Below are 27,328 nucleotides of genomic sequence, written 5' to 3' on the forward strand. Positions count from 1 at the left end.
ATTACTGTGGCCCACTTCATACTCTCGATGGATGTGAAGAAATCCCTCTTAGTGTTCTTGAGGCAGAAAGAGACAAATGGGCAAGGTGTGCAATATTCAGTGGCGTACCGTAATGGGGGCGGCAGGGGCGGCCCGCCCCGGCGGCACTTTTTAGGGGCACAATTTCACAATAAATAATAATAATATCTTGTAAAAATTTGAAACATCCTAATCTATACTTGCATCGCGCCTACGACAGTGCTATCGTCCGGACAGTCCGGGAATCGGCTCGCCGGGTGAACTAGTAACTTTTTCGTTCGAGGAATTCCTGCGAAACCTATTGACCTTTTTTAGTACGATTCATTCGCGTTCATATACACCACTAATATCCAATAGAACTATTTTAAACAGGTCGCTGCACTACCACCGAATTTTTCATTGCTTGTTCTGTGACAAAACTGAATTTTGGTCTTTTAAATTGAAATACCTAAATAAGGGGGGCCGAAATTTTCCTCCGCCCCGGGCGGCTGACACCCACGGTACGCCACTGGCAATATTCCCATTAACAAGTAAAACGGAAAAACCGTATTTGGCACAAGCCTATGTCTCCGAGACGGAATCACTTTGATGCTCAAGGCAGGTCTCGTTTTTATTCTCCTATCTTCTTTGGTATCGCTGCTTTTGGGCGCGATCGTTCAAACTTCGCCGGCCACGACCACGATGCATCTTCGATGAAATTAACCTAATTTCAAAATTTTTCTCCATTGCGTGTCGGTCCGGGTTGAATTTTTGTCGATACGTAACGAAAAGTTCCCGTTTTTGAAAATAATAATCGTGGCTATTGTATCGTCCGAATTTTTTTTTTTATTTTGCACAAACAATATACTGTGTACACTTCAGTGGCATACCGTGGGTGTCAGCCGCCTGGGGCAGAGGAAAATTTCGGCCCTCCCCTTATTTAGGTATTTCAATTTAAAAGACCAAAATCCTGTTTTGTCACAGAACAAGCAATGAAAAATTCGGTGGTAGTGCAGCGACCTGTTTAAAATAGTTCTATTAGATATTAGTGGCAGTGGTGATATTCAGCGGGTTCGCACAGGTTCGGCCGAACCCGTTGTTAACATTTTCAAAGTTTTCAAAAATATATTAAAATATACGTATTATACTCTGTAACACTACTAAACTAGAGCCTTATACCCCGTTCGCTTTGGTGCGACCTCCCTCTACTGTTTCAATCGCGATCGACTCAAGAGAGTTCTTGAGACTAGATCCAGTCATAAGAGATATCCCACAATCCCACGAGCACGAGAAAATACAAGATGGCTGCGGAACACGTGTCGGGCTATATAATAAGATAACCATATGATATGGGTATCTTAAGGTCAGTTTTTTGCGCTAATGTTGCTAATGCACCATTTGAGCGAAAAAAATTTAAGGAAAAATTTTCTGTTAGCGAACCCTTTGTTAAATATTTCGAATATCACCACTGATTAGTGGTGTATATGAACGCGAATGAATCGTACAAGCAAAAACAAAAAAAAAAAAAAAAAAGGTCAACAGGTTTCGCAGGATTTCCTCGGATGAAAAAATTACTACTTCCCCCGGACGGCGAGCCGATTCCCGGACTATCCGGACGATAGCACTATCGTAGGCGTGATGCAAGTATACATTAGGATGTTTCAAATTTGTACAAGATATTATTATTATTTATTGTGAAGTTTTGCCGCCCCCACTACGGTACGCCACTGATACAGTTTAATCCGATTATAATGTCATCGAATCTAACGACAATCCTAATATAACGTCAAATTTTTATCGGTCCTACGATTTTATTATACTAGATAAAAAAAACCACTTGTAACGTCGTATTAACATTAAGTATATTTTTAAAAAACCCACTTGTAAACGTCATATTTGAAGCACTCCCAAATTTACAAAATTAGTTTTGTAATTTTGTATTTTATTTTGACTCGATTCCCCGACTACTTACGAGTCTGGATTTTTTTATGCGCAAATGATTTGGGCAGCTAACACACTGTGCCAAATATCAACTCTCGACATGTACCCCCTTCATACCTCTATGCTGGTAAGAACATCGGACAGTACGATTTTATAAAAGATACATAGTCTTGTCAAAAATGACAAAATTTTAAAACCTTACCAGTTTGTTTTGTGCTTACTGAAAAGTAAATATTAAATTCTGAAAGTTTTCTTCCTTATGCCTACTTCTAAGATAAATAATTAGAGCTTTCAAAATTTATATTTATGGCACACTTTCTAATCTATTCTAAAGTTGGTCAGTGCTGAGATAGTAAACAGAGCTGTAGCAGTTACTGTTTTGATGCTTTTCCTTCATTTCTTTACAAAATATCATCATGAGGGACAAATCAGTTTTAAAAAAGAACACAATGCCATAGATAATAAGATGTTAAAACAATGCAATGCACACTTTGAAAGCAGGTATTTTATTTTTAACTGCAATCTACAATAGATCCTACATGTGACATGGAAACAAATAGTTTTAGTTAATACAATTCAATCAATATTATGATATATCAGTATATTAATTAATATATTCACGTACTGTACATGAAATTATTCCATTTTATGCTATATAAAAGTAAACATATCACAGTCTTTGTAGTTACAATGGAAGAAACATTCCTAATTGTAGATAAAACTTATTGTAATTGTTTAGATTTTCATTTTTGATCATTTACAATATTTATACAAACTATTTTACTCTTTTTTTTTTGTATATCTGTATTAGAATAGATAGATTTATATTACAGTATTTATTTACAAATATTTTTTATTTTATTTCAATTTACTCAATAAATATATTTGGAAATAAGTCATGATTAATTAATTTTTAAAATAACTAAAACATCTGTAGATTAATTGTAACATACAATTTTCACACCAGAAAGAGAGATCCTTATATTCAATTAAAACATTTGCGTCTGTTCAGTTTCAGTTAGGTGCAACATTTCCATTATATCAATTCATCTTTATTTGCATGGGTACTTTCCTTTAAAGCAAAAATTTGAGTGGAACCAGATTAGCTGTCATGAAGAAAATAAGCATAGAAAATAACCTCTTAAATCTGTGGTTTCCATTCATCTTCACCATCACTTTTAATTCCTGGTAATAAAGATGAGCGGCAGAGTCCCCAAAATTTTTCTGGCTGCGATTTATTTTTCTCTGCTGTGAATTTCCAACCCATATGAGTGTGACAATCTCGACATTGAATTATTGTCCATGCATATCTGTAGAAACAAACAATTTAAAGATAATCATTTTTCATTTTGAAATGATGTTATATATGTTATTTATTTTAATTTAAAGGCTTATAAAAACTATGACGTTCTTTTTGTTAGGGAGCATTATATTTCTAAAAGAGGTGGTCATTATCAATGTTTACTGTAAGAATTCTGATTTATAATTATTCTTATTTTATTATTTTGGTTAATTTTCACATTAAAAACATTGTAAATGATGCTTTATATGGTACTATTCTTAAACTTTGCGCACACAAAAAATTAAACATTTTTTATTTAAAGTTCTGATCACTGTGTATGAGAAATGTGTTTCAGAAATAAATTTGGTTCTAGCCAATGACCAACCCAGGATTGAATCTGGGTGATCAACCCAAGGTATTTTTCAGGGAGTGGTCTGTCCAGGATATATCAGACTTGTCCCTCACCACTCATTCACCAAAATGTGTGGGCCTGGCAAAAACACAATGGGCATAAAGAGGCCTCTTAGTGCCTGTAAGGCAGAAAGAGTAAAAATAAGTAAATATATTTAGATGCTGTTATGTTAGAAATCGAGCATATTTTTAGACTCATCTCACCACTCATTCACCAAAATGTGTGGGCCTGGCAAAAACACAATGGGCATAAAGAGGCCTCTTAGTGCCTGTAAGGCCAAAAGAGTAAAAATAAGTAAAAAAAAAAAAAAATGCAACAAAAACTTGATTTTGGTTAATTCACTTTAAAATGCAAAAACCCTCATATGATAGACTTATTAAAAATAAACCTGTTATACATTTGATCTGAGCAGTGCTGGCAAGTCAAGGCAAGTTTATGGAGTGACATCCTATTATGGTGCTCCCCGAAAATATCGAAAAGTGAAAAAAATATTTTTTCTTTTAATTTTCTTTACCACTGAGGCGCTCACTAGGACTTAGCACCTGGAGCGGCTGCTCCGTTCACCCTATGGTAGGGCCAGCTCTGGATCTGAGTTGTTAAGAATCTATCTGCTTAACTGCAGACAGATTCATGTTATCTCAGGACATTAAATTATGAATTTGAACATTTACATTATAATTTTAGCATTTTAAAATTATCAGTTTTAATAATTTCCGATTAAAAAAAATGACAGTAGTTATCATTCTTTTACTTTATCAAACTATTTAATTTGATATGAAACTTTTATGTAATATTCCTTAAGTACTTTTTTTCTTGTGTTAAATTTTTATATTTTCTTTTTATTATATTAAACTAATTACACTGATTTAATTATTCTTTCTGACTCATTTTATTATTACGTGTATTTATAATGACTAATATTTTATAATGAGTAGTATAGTTTTTTTTAAATCATAAATGAATAGAAATGAATTGTTTTTATACACCATGGTAAAATAGCATCAGCTATTTCATTTTAAATTTAATATTTACATTCATTACAAAATCTTTAGCCAATTTCAATTACATAGTAGTATCCCACATATGTATTTATTAAAACATAACTGATTATTTAGAGAATAATTATAAATTCTACTAAATCTATTAACCTGAAAATAATAATTGTTCTAATAATTTTTTTCATGAAACTCCTAATGGATATAAACTAACATCATCCAATATAAACTAACAACTCACTAAACAAATTTTTCCATAAATTTCTTGAAAGTGTATGAATAAATCAATTATTATTAAATGAACAGAACAAATTTATACCAGTATATTGACTTAAAGAATTTTCTTTTCAAAAAGATAATATTTTTCAATTTCTAAAATCAACTGAATTTTTTGACACTATATATTTTTAATCTGAAATAAAAACAAAGTTCTATACTATTTAAACTAATATGAGTTATTTTTTTATTCTTATTTACAATTTTTTGCTTGTTAATTTTTCTACATTATCATTTCTTGTCTAATTATTTCAAGAGAAATTAATAGCTTAATATTTTGGATACTTTATTTTATTTACTTATAGAATTTCTTTATTTATAGTTATATTATTAATACCATTATTCATGATTATTTTATCTTTCAGTAAATAAGAAATTAATTTAAAAGAAGTTTTAGTTTAAATTTTAACTTTAAATAAGAACAAATTATCCAAATTCTTTGTTGGAGTCACTGTGTTTACAAACTTAAATAACATAACTTAAAGTAAATCAAAAATAATCTCTTAACAAACCTTTAACTGGTGGGAAATATGAATAATTGTCCACGCAAATGTTTTCGAATCCCTCTTGGGTCCTTTTTCAAGCTACGATTCATCCATAAAGGTTCGTTAGAACAAAGACCAACAGTCAAAATTTCAAATTGAGAAATTCGAAAAACAAAATATTTAGAACAATATTTCAAATTGCAAAATTCGAAACCAAGGTGAATCACATGCATTCTAGGATTTGTAATCAAAAGTCATTATGTAAAGTCTGGTTTCTTATAACGGCATTTTATGCATTTTTTAAAAATAAATAAAAATAAAAGATTATATCAGCGGGCTGGAGAGATGAGTTAGGGTATTAAAACATTCATCACTCCAACCTGCTGATATAATCTTTTATTTTTATTTATTTTTAAAAAATGCATAAAACGCCATTGTAAGAAAGGTGTTTTATGCATGCATTTTATGCCGTTGTAAGAAGGACTTTACATAATGACTTTTGATTACAAATCCTAGAATGCATGTGATTCACCTTGGTTTCAAATTTCGCAATTTGAAATATCGTTCTAAATACTTTGTTTTTGAATTTTGCAATNTTGACTTATCCAGAAGTCAACGAACTTATGTTCTCCGACAAGACTGCCGAGAACTTTCTGCTGACGTTGAAAGACTACTGAATATCAACCTTTTTCCCAAGGTATTTATTCTACTCACAATGATATGTAAGCCCTCTCTCAAGTTCTTTCTGTGAATGTGGTCAAGGTTAGGAACCCTTCTATATTGTTAATAACTCCTCCAAATACCTAATGAATCCTTAGATTCCGAGAGATAGACATCTTAAAAACTGTTAGACTAATAGAGTAATTTACTCCTCAAGTCCAGGGCAAGAATTGGTGTTCACTGTAAAGTATGTGTAAATATGGATATTAATAAATGAGAATATGATTATTAATTAACTTGCTGGTGTGCGGTTCTTCCTGAGAAACCATATCTCTTCCATTCCAAACCCGGAAGCCTCAACAAGATCACTCATGCTTAATTAATCGGTCACTGGGTTACTCATCGATCCCACTTAAAACGCATATCTATCTGCGATACATTGATGTCAGACCATGACATGAGATAAGATCTAACGATCCTCATCTCCACAATCCTTTTCCATTCAACTTGAAGCCATCCTTTAGGCAAGCGAGATTGGACCCCAAGGTCTTGTGTCAATTAAGAGGTAGGGGAGTAAAGCACTCTTAAATATCCTGCCCCCGACTAATCTCACATATGATACTGTTCTTTCATTGTTCTGACCATGTTCTTTTTATTGTAATAGTCATAAAGATGAAACTTCATAGCACAAAAGCACCAGAATAAAAATATTAAAGCTTGTTAAATTCAAACAAAGCAGTCATAATTTCATTTTAATTAAGTTTCTCGAGGTGTGATAGGTTTTCAAAATTTTACAAATACATTAAACTTTCTTAACAGTAAAATAAATAAAAATGTCTATCAAAAATAAACATTATATCTCTAATATACTGTAAAACTGAAGCAGTTCCTTAACTATTTCATTTATATTTTTGATTAAAAAGTATCATCATCAATATAAATATATTATACTTACTTTTTCAAGAATGCTTAACTCATATCTTAATCTTTGAATGGCACTATTGAAGGCAAGAAGATTTAATCGGAGAGTATCATCTAGAGGTAAGTTACCAGCAACCCAAAAAGAAAACTCTGTAGGATTCTGTGGGATACCTTCTGTATGATTCCATCCTTGAAGTTCATTTCTTATTCTGTTCATCAGAATTTCCTTTTATATTTTATATAAAAAAACATATATTAAATCAAGTAATAAAAATTTCAATTATATTTGTTTATTTAAATCTATACTTACACAATCATATTGTTTATATACCCATGGAGGCCACCAAGTATAGTTTGCAAAATCATGTCTGTTATACTGTGCAATACAAAAATTTTTTCATAACTTTTATTTGCTATTTATGTATTTCATTTTTATTATTTTAACCATGATAAAAAACCTATATACCTTTCTTCGATTTGGTTTGGGAAGCAGAACACAAGTATTGCCAAGTCTCTGCATTTGTAGAGTGATACGATCTAAATTAGGTGGAGGTGGAATTCGATACCGATCAAGTGATTCCAATCTTGCTCCACAACCAGGATCCTCTAATACTATCTCTGGCAAAATCTTAACTTTTGCTATAAGAATCCTATGTGAATTACAAATTATCGAAAATTAATAATATTTCTCAAAATTATCAAAAATTAATAATATTTCTCAAAATTATCAAAAATTCAGCAAATAAATTTTATATATGAATTTCTACACAAATTGATTTCAACAAATGTACCCATCTGCTTGACGTCTTGTTTCTAAAACTTGAAATCTTTGTCTGCCTTCAGCTTTTACACGCAGTGTGCTTAAATGATCAAGGTTTTCCTCTCCATATGATCTAATTTCAGCTGTAGTTCCAACTAAAGCTAATGGCTGGCCTCCTGAAGTTGAGCCTGCTGATCTAAAAATATTTATAAAATGCAGTTTATATTGAATTTAATGCAAGATGATAACCAATACTGATCCAATACCAATATATTTATGTTTTGAAATGTTCCCACTATATTGGAATCAGCTTGTTTTACAAACCAATGCTCCCTTTTTTTAATACATAGTCTTTACATCATTTTTTGGCAAGCATTCAAACAAGGTGATGGGCATTTCTTGCTGTAAAACTAAATAAAAATTGACAGAGTATCCTCTCCTTACAATTTGTACTAATTACATTATGTATAGTTGTCACTTTTGGTGGTGTGAATTTGGCAGGAGATGCTGCTTTGCAGGTGACTGTAGATGGTGGAGGATTACAATAGGAAATTCAGCCTCCCATGTACTATTTTTAAATGGGGAAATCCATCCCACTGGTGAAAATCTTAAAATAGTCCAATTAAAGTGCAGGCAAAAAAATATCTGCTTGGACATCCCTCTAGTGTCCCATCAGCAATTAACAATATGCTAGAGGGACATACAAATGTATTTTCAGTGATTATTTAGTATTGCAGAGAATTTTTTCATAGACAAAGTTCCCTGTACTTGTTTGGGCAGAGAAAAACTAGATATGCTTGTGCTTTTAAACCAGAACATGTAAATGATGTAATTGACGTAAATATTTAGTAGCCTAATTATGATCTTTAATAATCCAAAGTGAAATAAATTTGAATCAACCATCCATTAAATGAATTCTTTTCTCCAAACCAGCTGTCAGGCTTTCATTTATTACCAACATCTGTATGGATAGAAACAAATAATGGATCAAATAGGTTGGAAAATTATTGGTATTAGATCATGTATATTGGCAGAATTCAGTATTAAATTGTCTACATTTAATGTAAAAACCTGGTACTATATTATAAAGATATTACTTAATTTATATACTTGAGAAAAACTGACCTTAAATTGACCATTCCAAAAGTTCGATCTTTTTCTATAATATGTTTCATCATTGAAACTGTTGCTGACTGAAAAAGTTGAAGAGGTAATGTTTGACCAGGTATCAAAACCACTCCACGTAAAGCAAGGAGAGGCAATGACTGACAACTGTTGTCATCCAAAACAGTACGCCCACTCAATTCTTCTAAATCTGTACCTAAATACTGATATTAACATTTACATTTTAATTTTAAATATAAATAAAATAGCTTATATAAATCATTATCAAATATGTTAATAAAATTTAAATTAGAAAAATTTTAAATTATTGATTATTAAGAATGAATATAATGCACATATTTTAAAACTAACTGTACTTTTCCAATGTCTGAATGCCTCATACAGAAATATGTATTACATATCAAGCTATCTCAACTAAAGCATTGGATTAATTTGAGGTAATAATTAATTTTATATCTTTTGAATTTTTGAAGTAAATACTAAAATTAATTTCTTGATTAAATCATTTAATTTTATTATTCATTTTTAACTGTACTTTACTATATGGAATACTTTATACAGTAAAATCTGTGTAAACCAGAATCACACAGTATATATACAATACACATCTCAATTTATTAATTAAATTATTAAAATTATAATTATTAATTTAGATAAAAGATAGTGCCTAATGCTTACCTCTAGTACCAAATTTGTTTGTATTAATTATTTGTTTATAATCATATTATAGCCTGAATATTTAGGCGATCATTTTATTATTATAATCCCACAGTGGTGAATATTTTTTGTTTTGAACAGGTCCTAGTATTTTAATTTTTTCTTTTTATCTTTAAACTGTACACATAAATGCCACATAGGTTCATTTTGTTATAATATTAAAATCACTTTTACATAGTAATAACATTTTTTATATAGGCTCAGCTTAATCAAAATTAATTGAAAGTGATTACAATTAAAGATGAGAGTATTTAAATGCAAGAACTGAAAATTGTAGATTTGCAAAAAGTTCTCATTGTTTCCAATAACTTGTACCAGAGTATAGTATCGAGTATTTGCACTCATCGTCACTGCTTTCGATGTTTGTGAGGCTCTGGACAGGTTTGAACCCTCAGTGAAATTCATATTAAAATAATTTTTTTGAAAAAAAAAAAAAAGCTAGAAATAATTTTTTTGTATGAAAACATGTAAACTTTTAAATAATGGAAGAATGTAAGTCCTAAGATCAGCCATCTCCGGTTGCGATTGAATTAAACTTCAATTTTGATCTCTCCTGTGATCTGTGTTGAGATCTCATTACTGTTAGTAACGAGTGATCAATCTCTTGGAAAGTGAGAACAAGGAAAAGCCATCAATTGGAATGGGTGATTGAGGACAGAAATGAATAAAAACCAAAAGATTCAAGGACACAACAGCTTCTTCTGAAAGTTCCAAGTGTTGGACCAATTGTTGTGTGTGTGTATCTCGTGCCCATCTTCGTCTCCATCTCCCGTCTTCAGATAAGTGAACTGTCTTTTAAAAACCAAGAACAATCCTTCATTTGGGGACTATCTTGGAAAGGAGAGGAAGACCTATAGACCACTGCTGACTTAGAACTACCAAGATTGTGTAAATCTTGTAAGCTCCTTTCATGTTAATTAAATGGTTTCTTGTAACATAGAGTCTGTCTCAGTGCCAATTGTCTGCATACAACCCTTTGCAACCCCTTGATCCTCTTGACATTTCCCCATCAAAACCTTACAAGCAGTAGATGAATCCTAGCTGGTCTTCCACATTTAAATGAAGTAACACTTCAAAGTACAATTACAAAACAAGTACAAAGCAAATTGACACCATATTCTCATTTTTTTCATAAATCATATTCATTGCTTGTTCTTGAGAACTTTATTCATGTTCTTAAAAGTATTCAATTCTGTCCCTAGTGAATTTCAACAAAACTAATATTAACAAAAGACCTTGTATTTACATATCTCCTTGTCAAATGATTATTTCTCTGACAATGTTTGAAATTATTCTTGGAATAGTTTGTTATGCTCTTCGGTGACTGTTATACTTGGAGGCAATTTTACTTATTTGTCTATAAGTGGAATCTTACTTTTCCAGTTTTATAGTTGCCAACCATCAGCATTTTCTATGCTTCATCAGTGGATAGGTCACTTTTCCCTTTTGTCAGTTTTTTTAAAGAATTTGATATTATCACATAAACACTTTATTTAACAAGTCTAATACCAATATGTATGCCAAAGACTTTATATGTATTTTATTATGAAGCAAACCAGAAAAACATTTTCAGATTCATTCAATTGGGAAAGAACAAAGATTAATACTTTTATACATGTATGCTGGTATATGTATGAGAATTTTACCTTAAATATGATCATTTTAAACAGCAGATATGATAAATTGCATCTTCAAGTCTGGCAATGTTAGTATCATTGAGTTGGTGATTAAATCAATCACGGCTGACTCATCAGCAGAAGGAAACAAATTACTTTTACAGTTAGAACAAATTATTGAGCAGGCTACAGTTTCTCCACCCAAAATGAAGAAGATAAGATTCCTCACTTAAGAATAAACAGGACATATAGTATGATATGAACTTTCTCAAAATAAAAGAAACCAGATGGTTCTTTTAGATTTGTGGAGTTTTACAAAGATTTGTAATTTTGTAAAATAGTAAGGCTGATGATGGTTTTGCATACAGCATTGCAAGGCCTCCTCAGTATTACTGTGTAGCAAAAAGAAAAGATATTAAATATAGTAAGAAAAAGTATAGACAGATAATAGGAAATAAATCACAAACGGAAAAATCACTGTTAATAATTGCAGTGAAAGCCAATAAACTGACTGATAGTAACTGTCATGAGTACACTGCAACAAAAGAAATTAACAAAACAAAACATCGCACAAAGCCATCTAACAGGAGACACCCATCATGCAATATCAAGACTTAACACATCAAGATGGAACACATGATAAATCTGGGTGTGGAATTATGATGTCTTTGTCTTGTCTTCTCGGCTGCTAGACTGTAGTGCCCTGTAGTGGTGTGATTTATATGTGTCCCGTAGAATACTTGATCTTTATTAAATTGTGATGTTAAAGAGTATACAGCTGTTGCCATACTCTTAAACAGAAGTTTATGGCAATAGCTTTACATGATATCATATATAGAGATTAATAAACAAAATTTAATTTTAAGGTATTTAATATAAGCATTGTGCAACATCAATGTTAATATAGAATTTTCTTGCATTTTATGCTGTCAGCATTTTTATTCAAAAAGCAGTGTTTTTCTACCAACTTCATAGCTGTTCCCTTTTCTAAAGGTTGGCAAGTATGCACTTCAATCAGGTTAAGTTCTTCATATCAAAAAACCCCTTTTAGTTTCTTCAAATTTTTAAACAACCTTAAAATATCATCATTTTTTTGTTTTAAATTATACTTTTATCATACCCTTTTAAGACTCACTTCTAACCCAAAACCAAAAACGGTGTGTAACTGAACAGTACGTCTTTCACTAACATTTTCGAACCAACGGTTCTTCTTCAGGTGAAAAAACGGACAAAATAAATGAAATTCAATGGAACATATCTTTTTTCAAAAGAATTCTGAAATGGAATTTCAAAGGAAACCCGTGCAATCTTTGTCATTGTTTGCGCATGCGCTGTTGAGAGAAGCATAACTTTTGCCTTGTCACGTGTCATATAAAAGAGTTTGCCACACTATCGATAAGAATACTTCATCCTTACTGTTGATACAATTTTTACCTTGGGCTGTTTTATGTATATATATTGCTTCCATCAAGTGCAAATGGTGTGGCTGCTGTGTTGTGTATATTATCTTGGCCTCATTAAATAATGGTTGTATATCAGAGTCCGTGGCATACTGTGCCAATGTGGTTGTAGGACTCTTGTGGAAGATGTTCACTTTATGCTCTTTAAGCCTCACTCCTTTTAATACCCTTTTAAAATAATTTTTTTAAAGATATTTAAAATTATATTTAAAACACTTACAGAATGTTGTGTTGGAAGTGAAGTATCATATGATACATTCGGTTGATTATTTTGCTCTGAATTCTGATTAGCAGCTTCATTTTCATCATCCATTCTTTCTTCATCTACCAAAAGTATTTTTAAAAATTATTTTTCCCAAATTTTAAAATCATATTTTTAAAACTTTAAATAGATTCTTAATAAAATCCTAAATTCTTTAATATTATGTACAGTTGACATTATATTACAAATTTCTATGTATTTTTTACAAATTTCTCTTTTCAACAAATTTTTCCATGAATATTGAAAGATATGTCTTCTTTACATTTATTTTTAAATGTAAAAAAGACAGATTTAAACTTTGCTAAATACAGACATTTTTGTCCCTTTGGCAAAGTTTAATTGCTATATAACAACTTGGAACTGGATAAATAAAAATAGATCTTTATGTATTGATAAATGTTAACATTAGTTAAAATCTTAATTCATTTTTGCAATTTTTGCAACTGTTGTCCACTGGATAGCCATTATGAATATAGTAAAATATCTGTACTATACTGTACAGTACTGTACATGTAAAGATTTCACATAACTCAGTTTTATGTAACTTTTTAATACTCTCACAACTGTAAGAAATGGTTTCCATCAGCAAGAAAACATTTTAGATAAAATATTTAAATAATCAAACAAAGTTAGAATCATTCACTGAAAGTAAAATAGGAAAAAAAATACAAAGATTACTGATGATTTTTCAACATAAATATGTGAGACTATTTTGATCACAAATTTTTAAAATTGAAAATAATAACTACACCTCCTATTTGCTCTTTCTTAAATATAAAATTGCATACATGATATCCTTGTGCTTGTATTAATATCAAAATAAAATATCTTTTAAGATAATAAAACATCACCACAATAGTAACTGCACCTTCTTTTCATTACTGACAAATTTTCTATATAATGAACCCTCCACACTTTCTGGTGGAAAATCATTGTATGAAAGTTTACTATATATATGAGTGTATTATATAAGAAACAAGAAAAATGCTCTATAAAGACTAAGGTCTTAACTAGGTATATATTTGCCATATTAATACTAAAAAATATTTCAGTTAATAATCTTAAATTATCCATGTAACAAAACAGAAAAATTTAAAATCAATCAATCATACTATCAAACAAGTAAAACAGCAAAGCCATTTTTGAGACAAGACTATGTCTTGCTATATGTGAATTTAAATTAAAACCTATGCAAAACTGAAATTCAAAATCAAAGATACTATTTGAAATATTCTTTCTACTGAATCTTATAATTAAAGTTTTTATAAAGAATAACTTCTTGAATTTTAAATATCAAATCAAATTTTTAAAATACAAAATGTTTTGTGAATATCTTTAAAATTTTACATTGCATTTGCATTTATTTATTGTTTCAGTTTGCAAGCAATGCATGTGCAAATCTCACACTCGCGCTTGTTTGTAGAAACAGTCTCGCCGTTTTGTATTTTATTTTGACCCAGTTCTCAGTCCCCTGACTACCTACAAGTCTGGTTTTTTTATGTTCATATGATTTGGGCAACAAATAATCTGTGCCAAATTGCAAATGCTGACATGTACTCCTTCATACCTCTAAGGTGTTCAGTTGTTGACAGCAGTGCAATTTTATAGATGAGACATAGTCTTGTCAATTATACAACAAGATAATTAAAAATAATAAAAACATATAAATTCATATTTAGGATCAAAATCAATTTACTTATATAAAACAAAAAAATTATAAGTTCAATTGCACTTAGAAGATAATTATATTATCTGAATTAGGTTTTTATTTGTACATAAAAAGATAGTCTCCTATCACTTAATCAGAAATATCATTACAGTCCAGTTATAAAAAAAGAAAAAACTGGTAACTGCCAATTTATTCACAAATATGTTATAATACAAAATTTGATAAACATTACAAGATATATATTTATCTAAGAATATAATTTAGAATTCTCTCTCTCACACACACACACATGCTTATAATCTCATCTGTAACTTAAAATAAATTATAATATGTAATTTATGTAAACATTTATTATATAAAACAAGCAATTATTTATTGTGACATCATCACAATGCCAGGCTTCAATTTTTAATCATATTTCATCTAATTCCATTTGCAAGATTAAGAAAAGACATACAGATGATAGTAGGAATTTATTTATCATTCAGGATTTTATAATAATGATTTGATTCTGAATGATTAAAAACAACTGTCTTTAAACTTTATGATGATAAATTGTTGTTTTCTTCCATACCATAGAATTTTGGAAAACTTTTGTTCATCTTCCACTGAAAACTTCAAGTACTATATCATTTTCCATCATTTCTGGTTGAATAAATTGCAAAATTTGAAAATCTACACTTATTAAATTAATTAAGAAAGGCCAGCATGCATATGATTAATATGAATTGAATACAAATAATAAAATAGAACATAGGGACGAGATTAAATGTGTCATAACCTATATATCAAGAACATTTTACTTAATTAAAAAACCTACTAATGTGAGGTAGATAATAAGGACTTATCACACCAGTGATAATAAGCATAAACACCCAGGTATCAATGGAGTACATTTAATAAAAACGAGAAGTGGTGTGCATTAAATTAGATACATATGTAATTAACATGAAATAACCAAAATGCATTTCAGACTATCGGGATAGTCCCTCTTCAGTTAGTATACATATAAAAAGGGGTAACCTTTTAACCTTTTTTTTACTTGTTTACCAAAAGCATTTGCTTGGAAGTATAAGATAATTATTATTCATACCAAACAGAGAAAAGGTTTTTGCTTCTATCTTTCCTTAAAGCATTTGCTTTTACTTCTACCTTATGCTTATTAGCATTTCCTTCATTTTTATTCAGATGGGCCATTATCTCATTGGCTAAGGTCAGTCAGCTCCTGTGAAAATTGTCAAAAGTTCATACAAGCCACATATAGAAATTCATAAGTGAGAATTAAGATTTCTGTTCATATTAAAATGAAATCCACACACATAAACATGATAAATAGATTGTTAAATTATTATAAACAATGCCAACAAATTTTTTTTTTCAATCAATCAACATTTATTTGTTACGGCTTTCGCCTTTACAAAGGGGTTACAAGATCTTGTAATATTGACAAATACAAACATTGTTATACATGGTTTTAAAGATATTAAAGCTTAATTAATAATGTTATATTAACATGTTAAATAAATAACAGAAAAATTTATAAACTTTAAATAGCATGTCAGAGCTTAAACTATCATCGTATAAACAAAACATATCAAAATCAGTTGTCAATAAATTATCTCTTAAATGTTCAGTAATTTCACAAGATAAAAATAAGTGGTTTTAATACTTTCACAGAGTCGGTTACATAATGGGCAGTTAGAATGGGCAGAAATATTCATTCTACGTCTATTTAATACAATAGTATAGTCATTAAGTTGCAACTGAATTATCAAAGATTTAACATTATAATTTAAATTTGATAATAAATAATGTCGAGGTGTCCATGGAGCTATTAAGGAAGTCTCATAAAACATACTCTTTTGCTCAATATATTGAATATCTTGAGCCCAATATTTATCTTTTAATGACTGAAATATTTCAGCCATAAAAAGCTTTCTATTTGAAACCTGAACATAATAGTCAGTAGAATAACCTAATTCAGACAATAAGTTTTCAACTGAGGAAGACCAAGTTACAAATGAAGAATTTCCACCTATTAATTTCAATTTGTTATAAATCAACTTTCTAGGGTCATAATCTGGTAACTCCAAAATTTTACTCCAATATCTAAAAATAGTCATTGTTAAATGTATAGCCATTGGTGGACGACCTAGTTCAAATCTTAAAACAGGTCCATGGACCGAACGATTAATATGAAATATTGATCTAATAAATCTCAATTGCATCTTCTCCAATTTGTCAACAAAAGATGGTCCCCAAATAGGGAACATATACCCCAAACTTGAATGTATCAAGGAATCAAACAATCGATAATACGACTTAATGGAAGACTGCTTCATTCTGACCATCAGCTTTATTAAATTAGAAAGCTGAAGTTTATATTTCAAAAACAATTTATCTAAGTGAAAAGAAAAAGAAGCCTGTGGAGTAAAATAATTACCCAGATACTAAATACGGAACCTGTTACTGGTGTAATTTTGTGTGAAAAAATCTTCCTTTCACAAACGTTTTCGAGCTGTTGAGATAGCTCTTCCTCAGGTAAAGAAAAAATTCCAACAGAACACTTCAAAAAACGGAACATAGATATTTAAATAAAAAACCGAATCTAAAAATAGAACGCAGATGTTTAAACAAAAATCTGAAACTCGCATAACGAACAATCATTAAGACGGTCATGCGCAATCGTGCGCTGATGTTGATATTTATAGATCGTCATTTATGAGGACCTGCCACGCTATAGAAAGATTAATCTCATCCTTCCGGTTTATACATGTGGTCAGGTGGTTAGCCTTGCAGATGGATATAGCTTCCTGCCATTTTAGATGTTCCAGGTGGGGTGTAGTGTCGATGATGTCAGCTTTGTCGAACTCCGGTTCTATATTGGGATCGGATGCAAAGGTGGTTAGGGCCGTGGTGTACTACCCATGCCGAAGGTCTGCTTGATGCTCTTGTACTCTGGTACTCTCGCTTGGTTGAGCCGATACAGACAAGGTTCTCGTTACATTTGTTATCTTTCAGCGGGATAGAGTACACGCCAGGAAGCCTGCTATGAACTGGACTGCCTTTTCCATTTCTGAGGATGTCATAGATTGTTGGGCATCTTCTATAGGCTATTTGTAATTGTTGTTTTCCGGCGATCTCAGCGTATATCGCTTTAACATATGGGTTAAAGGTGACTGGGAGGCATGTACGTTCATCCTGGTCAGTATTGGTCTTCGTACGCGTAGTGGGTGCATATTGTGAGCGTTGATGTCGCTCAATTAGACGGTGTGTTAGACCATGGTAACCGTGCTTGGCTGCTATCCTTTTGATATAATTCAATTCGGTGTTGAGGGCTTGCGTGGTGGACGAGTGGGAAAAGGCCCTTTTAATCATAGTATTAAATGCTGCAGCCTTATAGGTGAATGGGTCGGATGAACCTACCGGTATGTATATAGAGGTGACATAAGGTTTACGGTATACCGACGTGACGATGGTGGATCCTTCTACTTTAATGTTTATATCCAAAAAGTGGACCTCAGTATTGCTAGATTGTTCCATTTCTAGCATTAGGCCGTAGGGATTATCATTAACGGTTTGTATGAAATTTGAGATGTCAGGTATTGTCTTCCACATGATGACGATGTCGTCCACATACCTCCTATAGAGTAAGATGTTTGGGAGGAACAGTGGAAGTATTTTTCGTTCAAGTTGCCTAACGACCATTTCACATAGGTTCCTGGATACTGGGCTACCCATGAGGACTCCCCTTTTTTGTTTGTAGACTTCTCCGTCAAACGCAAAGATAGAATTATAACAGATCAGATGGGCTAATTCAATGACTTGCTGGTGTAATGCTTGTTCTTGAGTCAAATTAAGCAAAAAGTCCCTAAGGGAGCAAAAAGCTGGAGGGAGCTCCACCAATGGGTACATAGATTTAAAGTCTAACACGGTAATATACTGCAGTGTCGAAGACAAAACCCGAAGGAGGAGCTCCCACAAGAAAATTGAGAAAGCCATTCACAACCTACTTTCTCCCCACCTCAAAGGCTACCCATATACCATCGATAACCCAGTTGAGCTCATTCACCTCCTTTGGGTTTTGTCTATTGCTGGTACACAATTAGACAAAAGGGGAAAGGAGACACTATAACGGAAGAAGTACCTCTGAACCCCATGTCACATAGCTGCTGTCTTGTCCTCGTCATTTGGAACAGAATCTATACTCTCTCCAAGTTCTTCCCTCGCACAATATCTTTGTCACTGATCACTCTCATATTCCTCCACATTGGCATTGAAAAACAGTCTCTCTCCAAACCACATGTCAATATATACAACCTCTCTGCTCCCCTGTTGAGCTTACTGCCCCTCCAGATAACATAATAGAGGGGGACAATGGGCAATGGAGCATTCTAGAACTGTACAAGCAAGGAATTTATAACCAACAATTTCTCATTTTATACATAGTATGATGAGTGGTTGTTATGTTCTCATTTAGTAATAAAATTAAGATTATAGAATGTGTGTATATAAAATTGATTTATCTTTTTTATTTTGAATAATATCAAAAAAGATATTTTATGTAAAGTCTTAGTAATAAAGCTATTTGCATTGCAATGATTTTAAAAATATTTCCTTGTTTATTCAAACTTTTAGGTTTATTATCATACAAAACAATAAATTATAAATAAATAAATAATGGATAAATTTTGGCACAAGTGAATCAATAAATAATTTTAAAAAAATTTTTTGTTTTGTTTTGTATATACAAAATGAAATTGACAAAATCTTACAATCTAAAAAGTACATTTTAAAAACAGGCTCATTAAGTTTATACAAAAAAAACCCTGTAATATTTTTCAAAGTAAAACAGACTCATAAATAATTTTGAAATGGTCTGTTTTATTTACAATGATCAATCTTACATTTTTAATTGTTAAATTTCAATAATAAAAACAAAAATTGAAGTAAGTTATTTGTTACAAATTGAAATTGGCCTGAACTGTCCTTAACAGAAATGTATTCAATGTTACATTTCAAACACAAAAATTATCATCAATAAAGCATAATTTTATTTTATTATATAATATACAGTGACTCCAGTTCACCAGGATTTTAAAAATTTTATATTATTTATATTATAAACATTTTGGGTTGCAGAATCATTACAAACAAATATATTGAATTGTGTGAGCAAAAGTTTGAGAAACACTGCATGTAACATGAGATGAGATAATGTGTATTGTGTTGTTCTGTTGTGTTTGATGATGCATTCATATTTTGTGTTGAACTCACTGTCCAATAGATTAAACAAGGCCAGACAGAACCAGAGTAGATTTAAATAGTAGTAAATAACCATATGAGTCTGCTTGCCCTGTTATAATTATCAGACTTATTACACACTTTTCCAATTTTTTTAACATTTAATAGCCCAGAATGCATTTTAGCTTTTTTAATAGTCCTCTTCAGCTGGGTTACATATACACATTTTGACAATATGGTATTATAATTAAATACACATAAAAGAAGCTGATAAAATAAAATACAGGTAACCCCCGTATAACGCGGCACTTCTATAGCACGGATTCACTCTAACACGGTTTGAAAATTGGGACCATCCCCGTATAACACGGTACTGTTATAGCACGGATTCACTCTGACATAGTTCGAGAATTGGGTAAAACCCTCGTACAACATAAAATGTAATAAATTTTTTACATACTTAAGTACATAAATTTTCTTTTCTCGCCTTCTGTCAATACACATGGTCCTTCTCGAAACTTGTTTCAATGTTGCCAGATCTCGACGCTTCTGCTTCTGATGTTGCCAGATGTTTTTCCCTTATTCCATACTTGCTTTATTCTTCATAAGTGCTTAACACCATATAAGGAAATTTATAAAGATCTTTTAACTAGAAGCAAGCAATCTAAAATTACATACTTTCTGAAAAAAGGTAGAGCATGGATCTTAAGATAATGCAGAAAAATGCTCAGAGGATAAGGATAACTTGCCAAAAAGAAAACGTTCTCAGTTAATAGTGCTTTTAGTGATGACGAAGAAAACATTGTTTAATTTATATTAATACGTATCACTTAAGATAAATATTTTTATTAAAATTTTCTTAATTATGAAAATATAATAGCATGTTTTTAAATTTTTGGAACCTAACCCTCCTTTTCATACTAGTTCTTTGTTTCGTATAACAGGGATTTGCATAACACGGCAATTTTTTGGAACGTAACTCCCATGTTATATGGGGGTTACCTGTACACAGATAAACTGACATTTGTATTACTATACAACCACTACATACAATATTATAACAATAATTATAAAAGATCTTAATAAAATTGATGTTAATTTAACATACATACTGTTGGGTAATATTCAGTTCTTGATGGTGTTTTCATTCTGGTATGTTCTTTATCATCTTTTTCAAATTTATTACATGAAACCAAAGCCATCATACTTTACACCATATTGTCTGTTGACCTCCCTTTTACATTGGTCAAATGCATATACTTTTTATTTTCACATTATGAGAGTAATACAATCAATATCCAAATGTTAACTATAAAATGAAGTTTAAGACAACATCAAGAGTTACATAATAGTTAAAAGGTAAATGCACTTGACCAATGTAAAAGGGAGGTCAATAGACAGTATGGTGTACAGTAGCTTTGGTTTCATGTATTAAATTTGAAAAAGATGATAAAGAACATACCAGAATGAAAACACCATTAAGAACTGAATATTACACAACAGTATGAATGTTAAATTAACATCAGTTTTATTAAGATCTTTTATAATTATTATTATAATATTGTATGTAGTAGTTCTATAGTAATACAAATGTCAGTTTATCTGTGTATTTTATTTTATTAGCTTCTTTTATGTGTATTTTAATTATAATAGCATATTGTTAAAATGTGTATATGTAACCCAGCTGAAGAGGATTATTAAAAAAGCTAAAATGCATTATGGGCTATTACATCTTAAAGAAATTGGAAAGGTGTGTAATAAGTCTGATTAATTATAACAACAGGGCAAGCAGGCTCATATGGTTATCTACTGTTATTTAACAGATTAACAGACCAAAGTTTATATTGAACAGAGTAGACTTAACAAATCTTCCTGGAAAATGCCTCACCTTGCATGTATTTCATTTATTTTTATGTATATTATGAAGTCTGAGGTGTATTGTTGTTCTCCAGTACAGCATTGTGTTTTCTAGAAATGTCACGTATTGGAGGTATTTTGTATAGATGTAGTGTATGCAATAATCACAAGTGTGAGATGCTATCTTATTCTTCATGATGATCAACTACATGTTTTAGGAGTCCAACATATTTTTTATTTCAGAATTACACATTCTGAAATAAAAAATATGTTGGACTCCTATTTTTGCTCTCAAACGCCTTCCTATAATCTAGGAATATCATATATGGGTTTCTGTGTTGTTTGTGCACTTCTGTAAAATGACTGAATCTATTAGTAATTGTTCTTTGCATATCACGTGGTTCTACAACAGCCTTTTTTTGTTTTTCTGTGAGAATATTGTGCTATTCTATATGATGATATATTCTGTTTTTAATGCCTGAAGTGATTATTTTGTAGATTATAAGAAGATGAGTAATTGGTCAATATTGTACAGGTTATTATTATTATTATTATACGATAAATAAAACAAATGAAATAATATGATTTAAAAAATTCTGTCATTCTATAGGCAATTGTATATTCCTCAAAATTCAGGAAGTTGTCTCTCAATATTTCATTTATTTCACTTATTTTATAACTGCATCTATAATAAAATGAAATAAAAAAACAATCTTAATATTTAGGATAGAATCTTCTAAACTGCATAGCAGCATCATACTTTCAGAGGTAGAGATTTAATTTAAATTACCTATACCATCATATAGACTATGTTCTGCAAATTTCTAGTTTGTGTCACAGGTTATCTTCATAAAATTCAACATCTCTATAACAAATATTCATAAATTTTCCTATTCAATACTGAGGCATTTCAATATTAAATTAAAATATTATAGCCTGTGTGAGAAAATTCTTGCCTATGTGCATGGACGTAGCAAGGGGGCCTAAGGGGCACGCCCCCAGAAAATCACAACCGAAAAAGTGTTGAGTCTATTTGCAAAAAGAAATAAAAGATTGAAGCTTAAAAATTCTGAACCCTAAAAAAAAAAAAAAAAAAGTCAACGGCTCCCTGTGGCCAATGTTATGATTAAAGGAAGTTTCATATTTTATGTGTGTTAAGTTATTGTCGATTCTTATGGAAGTTCCATTTTAATGATCAATAATTTGAAATAATTCAATTTTGTGTCAGGTTGGCCTCTACTAGGCCCCCTATAACAAAACTCTGGCTACGCCCATGCCTATGTATAACCATAGTAACTAAATGTTAACAGTAACTTTAGTAACCAACAGGAATGGACTGATATTAGGAATATATAACTTTCTTACTAAAATGTAAATTTTATGAAATTATAAGTAAAGAACATTCATTGGGTTGCAAAAACTGATTTGGATAAAATATGTCCAATTTACACTGAGTTTTTGAATTCCTTCAATATTCCAGATTATTCATTGCTGTCAAAAATAATAAACTATTTGCAGTCTGTCCCATGACTGAATAATACATATAAATGCATATGTATCTTTTCTCATATATTAACAGATAAAGCATTTATCAACAATCTGCTGTATAGTAAGACTATACAATATCATGAATTCAAAACAATGAACATATTATTCAATCAGTCAATAGCATCAACTAATAGTTTATATTCATATAATAATATATAAATTAAAATTAGCAATTAAATATATTTTCATACAGTTGATTAATTATAGTTGATTATTAGTTGATTAATTATTAGTTTAATTATTACTATTAGTTGATTAATTATATGTGTAGGGGAAGATGTTATCTATCAGGAAAGTGAAAATGTTTCTCACAGGCAAAAACACAGCTTCCTGAAGCAAAATGTATTAACTGCAAACCATATGATTGAGAGAGAGAAAAACGTCCAATCTTCTCTTATTGAGCATTTGGTCAGTTATTTTTCTAGTCCAACTAGTCTGATATTTGCCCAGTAATCTAGTTAACAGCTAAAAGATCTCCTTGGATGTTTTATCTTACATATTCTACTGTATTCTACATAAATTATACCGTAAAACTATAAAGATCACAATATGTGTAATTATTCTTAAAATATTTCTACTGCTTATTTTTAATTACTAATGAAAATATTAAGTTAAATGCATTAATAAGTTTAAGTAATAATTTTCAGTATTATGAAGGAATAGATTATTATATCTTTCTAAGTGAAAATATTTTGTTAAATATAAAGATTGAATATATTTAATTAATCATGTTCAATTTTATTTTAACTTCATTTTTCACACTTATTATTAATAAACATATTTTTATTATTAATGATAGAATATGCTAATCTAAATCCTGAAACAAATTAAAAATAATGAATATTTTTGAAAATTTCATATAAATGCTCAAAAACATTTAGTTTTAATTATATTTGTTAATTTATAAGAACAGGTAACCCCCCCTATAACACGGGAGTTATGTTCCAGAAAATTACCGTGTTATGCGAATCCGTGTTATACGAAACAAAGAACTAGTGCAAAAAGGGAGGGTTAGGTTTCAAAAATTAAAAAACATGTTGTTAAATCCTTATTTAAATTGGATTTATTATTCATTTTTTTCATAGGTAAAATACTTATTTATTATTTAAGTAAATATTTTACCAGAGGATTATTCATTTTATATGATGATCTCACAGCATGAGCATCATCAACTGGTAACAGTTTGTGGGTGCATTCATTAATAGCGGTCGCTCTGCAACAGGAGTGCACAGCTGTTTGTAGGCATTTAGGAACGACGGTGAAAGAAAGATGGCGGCGCCCGCACTATGGATAGTATCGTGTGGAGGAATCTATAATTCTAAAATGAGCTTTTAGAGGCAAAAGTAGAGTCCCAATTGTAAAATTTAACCATTAAATGAATTATTTGTTGAAAGAGCATTCAAAGTAGCCACAAAAACAATTAGAATGTTCGCGCGGAGTTTTGTGAAGGTATAAAAGAATGCACCCTTTATTACATTTTATGTTGTACGAGGGTTTTACCCAATTCCCGAACCATGTTAGAGTGAACCTGTGCTATAAAAGCACCATATTATACGAGGGAGGTTTCCAATTCTCGAACTGTGTTAGAGCGAATCCGTACCATAGAAGTGCCGTGTTATACGGGGGTTACCTGTATTATTATGTAAAAATATCTATTTTTTACATTATATTTTTTTTGCAATAAAAAAAATTAGTAATTTAAACTGAAAACATTAATGAAATATTTTCTGAATTTGTAAAACGTATCATTAATGATCATAAATTATTAATATGATTTAGGTATTGATTTGCTGATTGTTCTGAAAATCCAAATACGTTTAACATAATAATTCATATAACTGATCTAGATTAATTATAAACACAAATAATAAAGTTCTCTACTTGTCAAAACTCAAAATTCTAACATGTTGAGGTATTAAACTTCAACTTATTCTAGTTTTGATTTAGGTTATTAAATTCAAAAATCTTCAGTTCATTTAGTCAGTTCACAAATATATATAGTATAAGTAAAGCCAAGTTCACACTACATAACAAAAATTGCTTCAATAATTGCTTCTGACACCATACCATGGACAATGTGATTTCATTAGACAACTAACCAGAAATAAATTACCATTTATATTTAGAAAACTTATATTTTCAGTGTAAAATAAGTGCCTTATAATTTCAGTTAACTAAAGATATAAATTTTTATAAATGAATTAATTCTAATGTAGAAGGTATGGTTGCTGTATCTTCAAATTCTGTGTGTAGTGTCTTTGCAATCCAAACAATAATTTTGGTAGACAATCAAACAGCAATTAGTTAGAAAACATTACGGTTTATTTAAAACATTTTTTTAAAACACATACAAGCCAACCCAAAATGCATCTGAATTAAAAAAGTGTTTTAAATAAACTGTAACGTTTTCTAACTAATTGCTGTTTGATCGTCTACCAAAATTATTGTTTGGATTGCAAAGATGCTACACACAGAATTAATTCTCCTTTGAATTTTCATTTATCAGAATCTAACTTGACAAATCTTGGACAACTACAAATTTAAGAACTCAATAATCATCATATAAGTCAATTTCTTGATTAATATTTTTATTCATTTTCCATGCCATGAACAAAAAACGGCAAATGATACTAAATGAATGAAAATAATTCATTATGTGTTTTACAATCTTAATTTTCATTGGAATAATTCCCAAACAATAAAATTCAACTGGTTTAGTTTCGTCACACCATGTGATTTCTGTATCACTTACAGTAAAATGACAAAAAATTTAATGTGTGAACCTAGGTTAAGTCAGCTTTTATTAAACATGCTAATTTAATTTCACATTAATATAAATTTTCTCACATAATGTTAATTTTGCATAGCATTCAATTTTGCACTACTTAATAATCATATGTGGGTCTACTATATTTTACTACTACAAATATAATTAAAACAGAGTTTTCTTTTAAATCTTAACGTCCTTTTCACACTTCAGAAACTAACTGTCTTTACGGTAGAGTTGACCTTCCTTTTTAGGCTACTCTTCCGCCTCAATATGTAAAACATGGTTAAAAAATATTCTCAAGGTTTTCAACACAATCATTAAATTTAATTTACAATTAAAAAAAAATATATAATTAAGTGTGAAAAGGACATTAAGATTTAAAAGAAGACACTTTTGTGATTACTTCTACACATTTAATATTGTAATGTATGAATTTTGTCCTGGCATGTTTTAATCATAAAACAGAGTTTTCTTAATTTTCTTTTATTTCAAAACAGTTCAAACAAAGAAAATGAATATTTATTTATAAATGGATAAAAATAAAACATTTCACATAAAACATTTCACAGTTTTAAAAATATTCAACAAAAATAATAAAAAAAACAACTTTAATATATGTAATATAGATATACAAACTTCTAGACTAATTACCGGTACATGTAAATATCACTGCTAAACCTTCCCTGGTTAAAACAGTTTGTATTCAAAACATTCAAATCTTAGCATTCCATATTTAGAACTCAAGTGATCCAAGAACCTGAGGCAGAACTTGGTTAAGATTGAAAACATTCGTTCATTTGTGTATTTTATCTTACTGGAAATTAAAGATTTAGCAGTGATATTTAGTAATATAGATATTTTAATAAGTACAGATAAATCTCACTAAACAAACAAATTTAGATTCTGGAAATTCTTCATGAAGTGACATTTTAATAAACAAGATACAAAAAAAATATTTAGTGTGCAATTTTTATAATAGTCTCTTTACTTCAAATTCTTCAACTTTGTCAAATTCTTGTAGGATAAATTCACAGTTGACAGTTGTGAAAGAGACAGCCTTACCAATACGTATAGCCTGAGGAAGAAGGGGGAAAAGGGGGAGGAGGAGGAGAGGAATGGGGGAAGAGAAGGAAGAGGAAAAGGGATCACATGAGGATGGCTGGGAACCGAATAATAGAGGTAACAATCACAATAGCTAGACTGACACAGCAGTCCAGATATGACATAGTAGATACAATAATCAGAAGTACATAGCACAATTAAACAGAAAATACACTTTAGAGCGGGTTGAACATATATATGCCCTTTACAATTAGCCAAAACAAAACTGT

General features: G+C 30.3%; 1 protein-coding gene across 1 annotated transcript in view; it reads right to left on the reverse strand.

Annotated features, from left to right (window-relative positions):
* Window positions 1-6,945: 6,945 nt before the first annotated feature.
* Window positions 6,946-27,328, reverse strand: part of LOC111618853 (protein cereblon-like) — a 37,290-nt gene continuing 16,907 nt past the window's right edge. The window contains exons 2-7 of the mRNA XM_023360455.1: window positions 12,868-12,971; window positions 8,855-9,057; window positions 7,761-7,925; window positions 7,436-7,619; window positions 7,280-7,345; window positions 6,946-7,195 (exon numbers count right to left, since the gene is read on the reverse strand). Coding sequence (XP_023216223.1) covers window positions 6,980-7,195; window positions 7,280-7,345; window positions 7,436-7,619; window positions 7,761-7,925; window positions 8,855-9,057; window positions 12,868-12,971 — 938 coding nt within the window. The 3' untranslated portion in view covers window positions 6,946-6,979. The remainder of the gene's footprint in view (window positions 7,196-7,279; window positions 7,346-7,435; window positions 7,620-7,760; window positions 7,926-8,854; window positions 9,058-12,867; window positions 12,972-27,328) is intronic.

Source organism: Centruroides sculpturatus, unplaced genomic scaffold, assembly GCF_000671375.1.
Source record: "Centruroides sculpturatus isolate CEXI.00-Female unplaced genomic scaffold, Cexi_2.0 scaffold149, whole genome shotgun sequence".
NCBI lineage: Eukaryota > Metazoa > Arthropoda > Arachnida > Scorpiones > Buthidae > Centruroides > Centruroides sculpturatus.